This window comes from Rattus norvegicus, chromosome 1 (genome assembly GCF_036323735.1).
Source record: "Rattus norvegicus strain BN/NHsdMcwi chromosome 1, GRCr8, whole genome shotgun sequence".
Lineage (NCBI taxonomy): Eukaryota > Metazoa > Chordata > Mammalia > Rodentia > Muridae > Rattus > Rattus norvegicus.
The window spans coordinates 85,705,762-85,712,422 of record NC_086019.1 but is presented as its reverse complement, the minus strand read 5'-3'; the positions used below and the strand labels follow the sequence as shown (position 1 = coordinate 85,712,422).

Sequence of the window (6,661 nt, the reverse complement as noted above, 5' to 3'; positions counted from 1 at the left end):
TGAGGAGGAAAAAAAATAGTTGAGAGCAACTCTTCCTCTCCTCCCAGGTAACTGTGTTAGACCGCGAGTCTCTAAAGAGCATGCCTGTCACACTCACTTCAACTGCATTCAAAGGACCCATGTGAAATTAGAAACCAAACCATACCCTACACACACACACACACACACACACACACACACACACACACACACACACGAGCATTTTTTTTTTTTTTAAATTAGGTGGATGATGGCTCAAAGCCTAAAACCTTGATCACAAGGGTGGGGAATGGTCTTTTGAAGCTTTCCCTTCAGGGTCTCACTTCCTCACTTGAGGCTCTCAGAGCCCTCAGTGGAACCCAAACACTGAAGGGGCCTGTGGAAGATCCGTCCATTCTTTAGCCCAGGCACTGACCAACAGAGGGTAAGCCTCTGTAGCCACTGCTGTAATTGAGAGAGGAGGCTGGGGAGTTTGTAATCAATGCGGTGCTATTTCAAAAATTACAAGTTGTTGTGGTGTTGTACCTAGATCTTGTACTCTCAGCGCTCCTGTGCGAGGCCAGGAGTTATGGGAGTTCAAAAAAATCACAAAAAAGAAAAACCAGACATAGTAATTTGGTTAAACTCACCCACCACACAGGTACTGGGCTGTCACCCAAGGCTACATTCCTACACTCCTCTTTACCCCTTAGCTGACTGCCTATAACCCCATCCTTGTTGAGATCAAATCACTACATTCAAGTGCCCATCCACGTTTCTGTCCTTAATCAAACTCTACTGCCCAGGTTCCTTTACAAGAGGCTGGTCCTCTTTTGAAAGACCCAGACCAGATATGCAAAGTCCCAGGAAGTCATCCCTGCCCATCATTCAGCACCTAAACATTTTCCTGAAGCCCAAACTCACCAACACTTGGCGTTGTCTTCGTCTTTGTCTCAGTTACTTCCATAACTGCAGGACACTTAAGTTCTGTTCTTCAGTTTGAGACTCTACTCGGGGATTTTAGTTTAAATCCCACTTCCATGCTGGGCCCACCCATTTAGGCCCCTCCTACCCACAGCACCTCCTACTCATTTGCTTTCTGCCACTGCCCTCTGAACCCTGCAGGCTTTGCCTCCCAGGGTTCCAAGGTCTTTATTGAATAGCTACTTTGAGCTGGGAAAAAAAAAAAAAAAAAAAAAAAAAAAAAAAAAACCAGCCTTGGCCACACCGGTTTTCTCAATGATCCTGATTCCAGGAAAAGGGCCTCCAGCTTGCTGGTTCCTTCTCCACGTTTGCCTTATTTTCTTCCTAAAGCTCTACACCAAGAGTAGGGACCAACCAGAGCTCCTTGTCCCTTCACACACCCTGTCCCTGGTCCCCAAGGACACTGCGAATGTTACTTCATAGTCACAGGGCTCCCCTTGGTTGTCTGGACCTGAGGGGTCAGGAAGCTTCTCCGCTTGGCAGTTTTTTTTTTTTAAAGATTTATTCATTTGTTATATATAAGTACACTGTAGCTGTCTTCAGACACACCAGAAGAGGGCATCAGATCCCATTACAGATGGTTGTGAGCCACCATATGGTTGCTGGGAATTGAACTCAGGACCTCTGGAAGAGCAGTCAGTGCTCTTAACCACCAAGCCACCTCCCCAGCCCGGCAGTTTCTTTTTAAGGTATGACCTGAAGCTAAGAGTTTTCCTTTATTATTCCTGTCTGGTGTTTCAGACAGGGTCTCACTATGTCCCGCTGGCTGCCTTGGACTCACTGTGTAGACCAGGTTGGCCTCCAAGTCTCAGAGATCTGTCTGCCTCTAATCCAGAGTGCTTAGGTCAAAGGCCATCCTAGCTTTCTAGAACTCTGAATATAGCTTGACCTTGAAGAACTGATCTTCCAGATTTCTCTCCCAAGTGCTGGGATTACAGGCATGTACTATGAGAGAGTGGCTATGTCTAGACACTGGCTTCAGTCATTGGAATTGGAAAGTATGAGTTTGCGACTAAAAGTAAGACCTAGCAATGTCCTAAACCACAGCTCCAGTGTTTTGCTTTTGTTTTCCTTCATAAAGGGTTTGACCAGTAACTCTGGTTGGGCTGGAATTTGGATGTGTAGACCAAGCTTGGATTCTGGCGCAGAGACTGGAATTAAAGGCACGTACATCCACACCCAACTTCCTCTACTTTTTAGATAAGCCTTTCTTAGGAGCCAGGCTGTTTAGTTGTGGTTGTGCATGCCTTTAATCTCACCCCTTGGGAGGCAGAGGGAGGCCAATCTCTGAAATCAAGGTCAACCTGGGCTAAAGAGAAACCTTGTCTGGAAAGAGAAAAAAAAAGTGGGGATCTAGACTGACAAATTACAAGCACAAATTTAGAGTGGGAGGACCCTTGACTTCTCACAATGGAGCAAAGATATTGATATTGAACAATTTATTGAAATATCAACTGAGTTCATGGAATCAACCAATGTCTCATGAACTAAAGTTCTCAGGAAAAAGAATTTCCTTGTCATCCATGTCTGTGTGGAGGGTTCTACAGGGAGCCAGGTGAGGTGGCCCATGCCTTTGCTCCTAGCACTGGGGACAGGGTGGGAGGAAGACAGGGTGGATCTCTGCATAGAGAATTCTAGAGCAGCCAGTGTTTCTTAGAGACCCTGTCTCAATAACAAAACTCAAACAATGAAGTGGCTTGGTTAGCACTTGGAGATTGGTTAAAGCCAAGAAATCTTGGGGTATCTAGGTCACAGAGTAGCCTTACCTGGCTCACCTGGCATTCTAGTTTACAACCAGGTACATCCTTCACATTTCCCAAAGGATTAACTCAACACTAACTTCCACTGAACTCAAAGAATGTCATCTGCAGGCTGGGCATGGTGGGGTACACCTTCCCTTCCATCATTCAGGAGGCAAAGGCAGGCAGATTACTTGAGTTCAAGGCCAGCCTTGACTCCGTATGCAGGATGTTCCATGCCGAGGTTTCCAGGACTGCTGTAACCCACTTATGGTTACATCGATGTAGTTGGTACATGTACGTTCTTGATTCAACAGTGTCAGCACTTTTCAGTCTTCACATCACTTGGAGTATCTCAAACCCGTTTGGAATCACTCATTCACTCAGCATAACAGTCTTTAGCTGTCTGGATGTTCTGCCTGCATGTATGTCTGTGTACTTCATTTATACAGTGCCCTTGGAAGTCAAAGAAGGTGTCAGAGCCTCTGGTTCTGTAGTTCAGACTATTTCAGACCATCCGGGTGCTGGAAATGAAACCCTGGATTCTGGAGGGCAGTGGTGTGAAAGCTGAGTCATTTTCCTGGCCTACAGACTGACTCTTAAAGACCTTAGGGTTGGGGATGGCACAGTGGTGGGACAAGCCTTTAATCCCAGCAGAGGATTGAGGCAGAGGCAGGCAGATCTGGAGTCCTAGGACTGTTCAATGTTGCAAGTTGCAGGCCAGCTAGAGCTGGTACAGTGCAACCTCCACCTCAAAGAGCATCAAATACAAACAAGAAAGCCTAGCTATTGAGTTGGCCTTGGATGAAAGGTCTTTGGCAGGAAGCTGGAAGACTTAAGCTCCATCCCCACTACCAGGAGAATTGATTCCTAAGTTGTCCTGACTTGTACCACACAAGTGTTTTTTTTTTAATGCACAAAATTTTTTAAAAAAATCAATTTTTATTAATCAATAGTTTCATTTTACCAGTGACCCACTCCCAGATCTAAATCCCCAAGCAGGTGCCTCAGAAGCCCCAATAAAACACACACACACACACACACACACACACACACACACACACACACACACACACACTTATTGGCCTGATTGATTGATCAAGGTCACAGAGGAAAAAAAGAGCTAGCTGTGTTAACTAACTAGTTAATCTCATGGAAAATGGTGGTTCTGGCAGTATATATTAGTCTGTAATCAGGCCATGGGAAAGGAGGCAAGACATCGGTGTCATACTGTCCTACGTAATTGAGTTGATAGCTCACCTTTGAGGAGAGGCTGTTAGAAGAAGGAACCACAGGCTTCCCTCAGAGATTGGTCACCATTTCTGACCAATGCCATCTGTCAGGGCACCCAGGTATTCAGACACCGACCCTGAGGTTTCTGGAATGCATCCACCATTTGTCGTGTCTGGTGCAGCTAGGAGTCTGGAAAGGAGGGGTGTCGTGAGGGAGGTTTTTGTGCTACATGTTGAAGTGGCCCCCTGGGGAAGGAGGATCAGCAGCTGTGCCTGCAGCTGGTTGAGGACTCCGGGGCGTTGATGGGAACGAGCCTGTACTTCCAGCTTGTCGGCTGGCAGCGGAGGGCTTTGTGGGTAGCAGAAGAGTTATCATCCCGGGCAGACTGCTGCAGCCTGCGGGGGCGCGTCTCCTGCTCCAAGGATCGCTGGATGAACCAAGCCTGCAGAGGAGAAGAATACATGTAAACATTTCTAAGGAGGGACCCTGTGCTTCCAATCTCCTGATATGATGCTAGAAGGAAACGATCTTTCCAAAGCTGCCACCAAAACTCTTCTCCTGACTTCTTTGATCAGGGACCCAAAAGGATGACCCCCAAGAAATACTGAGGGGCCTCAAAGGTAGGACCTACCATCCAGGGATCTAGCCTGCTACAGTGCCTAGCTAGTATGTAGTTCCTAACCTTCCTGATACTTGACCATCTAATACACTTCCTCATGTTGCTGCTGCCCCCAAACTATAAAATGGTTTTTGTTGTGTGGGAGGGGATATATGGGAAGAGGTGACTCACACCTTTAGTCTGAGCACTAGGAGTCAAAGGCAGGCCTTCTCTGAGTTTGAGGCCAGCCTGGTCTACAGAGTCATTTCCAGGACAGAGCTACCCTCTCCAGTGAAAATATTTTCACTGCTACTTCATAATCATTTTTGTTGCTATTCCATAACTAACTTTGTTACTGTTACAAATCCTAATGTAAATATCTGAAATGCAGCATATCTACTATGTGATCCTAGAGAATGGGTTTTTTGACCCCAGAGGATTCTCAGTGTGGAGAACCACTGACTTTGAGGCATATAAGGTGAAAATGGCAATCTGACCTCAACCTGTTCCTCCTTCAGTTTGAGTCTGGTGGCCATGACTTTTCGATCCTGGAGGTCCGGGTATGGTTCCATCTTGAAATGTTGTTCCAGCTCCCAAAGCTGCTCCCAAGTGTACGTCTGGTCAAGGGGAGCCATGGTATAGGAGGCTAAGACAGAGAGGGAAAAATGGATCAGGAAATCTGTAACGTAAGTGTCCAGAGTATGGGTCAAGCCCTTGGTGTCAGGCCTGAGGATGTGAATTTTGATCTTGAGGGACTCATGGTAGGAGCTAGCCCATTGAATAAGGAGGTTCTCGGACCTCTACACTCTTGCCCAGGCACACTCATACACAAAAGAAGCAACTGTCAGGAGATAAGCCTTCCTTGCCACCCCAAGGTCTCCTTTTTCTCTTGGGGAGCAGAAAAATCAATGAAATACCTGTGGCCCACTTTAATTCCCCACTTTCCAGTCCCACCCAGTTAAACTCTTCTGGGACTCAAGATCAGAGGAATCTTTGAAAAAAAGGCAGAGTAGAGAGTCACACACCCTTAATCCCAGCCATTGGAGAACTGAGGCAGGAGGATAGGGAGTTTGAACTGCTGTTCCTACTGCTGTAACTGTAGAGTTGCAGTAAACATTTGTCTAAGTATGGTAGTTGCAAGCCTGCAATACCAGCATTCGGGTAGAAGGAGTTCCTTACAAGATTTCAACATTGCCCTGTCCACAATAGCCAGGCATGGTGGCATTTACCCATCATCTTAGCACTTGGGGGGCAGAGGCAGGTGGACATCAGAGTTGAGGCCAGCATGATCTGCAGGGAGACCATTGTTCAAGGTCCATGACATCTTGTCTCTAATAAACGTAACTATTAACACCCTCCCCAAAGGAAAACCTGTCAAACAAAAATCTTACAAAATAAAAATCAAAACTAAACAAGTTCATATGAGTTTGCAAATAGTTCCCTTGTTAATACGGTAGCCTAAATCTAAGCAGATAGGTTTTTATGGAGGACCCCCACCAAGAGCCTCCAAATATGCTGCTCTCCTACCCTTAACCCTGAACCTTAGAGGAGCCAAAGTGTTCCGCCAAAGCGCCATGTGCTCAGATCACCTCTCTTGACACTACCACACAGACCCCTCCCACCCCATCCCCACCCCCACCCCCACCCCCACCCCAACTCCACTGCGATGGCCTCAGTTCTCCAAGCCTGGTCTGCTCTGAGGGCCGGATGGGAACTATAAAACCCAAGCCTCAGCATAGCAATCCTTCCCACCCGACAGCAGATGCATGCAAACAGGCTCCTTAGGACCCAGACTTACTCAGAGAACGCGGAAATGCTTCCATCTCATCTGTTGCTCACTTCAGGTGTGATTGAAGATCTATGTACTATGAATTTAGGATTACATCTCAGGGCGGTGTTGGACCCATTCAGCAGGGACTCTCCTACCTCTAGCCCCTCCCACTCTTCAGCCTCCCCTGAGCCTTGGCTTTGGCCTATTGAGTTTCCAGCCCAGAGGAAGGACAGACTCCACCCAGGGTCTCCTTTGCAGGAAATGGACTCCAGCCAGCCAGCCAGCCAGATAACCCCAGGTGTTCTTCCTCATTCTTTCCCGAATCTGGATGCTCCTCTTTCATGTCCAAGAACCAGCCTAGTGTCTCGGGCTGCCGCC

The 6,661-nt window shown here is 47.1% G+C and overlaps 1 protein-coding gene across 1 annotated transcript; it reads right to left on the bottom strand.

The window, feature by feature from the left end:
- Nucleotides 1-3,616: 3,616 nt before the first annotated feature.
- Crxos1 (Crx opposite strand transcript 1) lies at nt 3,617-6,441 on the bottom strand. The gene is made up of 3 exons (XM_006228355.5): nt 6,311-6,441; nt 5,010-5,158; nt 3,617-4,356 (listed from the first exon to the last, which is right to left on the bottom strand). Exons 1-3 carry the CDS (start codon nt 6,333-6,335, stop codon nt 4,174-4,176), a joined length of 357 nt encoding a protein of 118 aa, XP_006228417.2. The 5' UTR covers nt 6,336-6,441; the 3' UTR covers nt 3,617-4,173.
- Nucleotides 6,442-6,661: the final 220 nt, after the last annotated feature.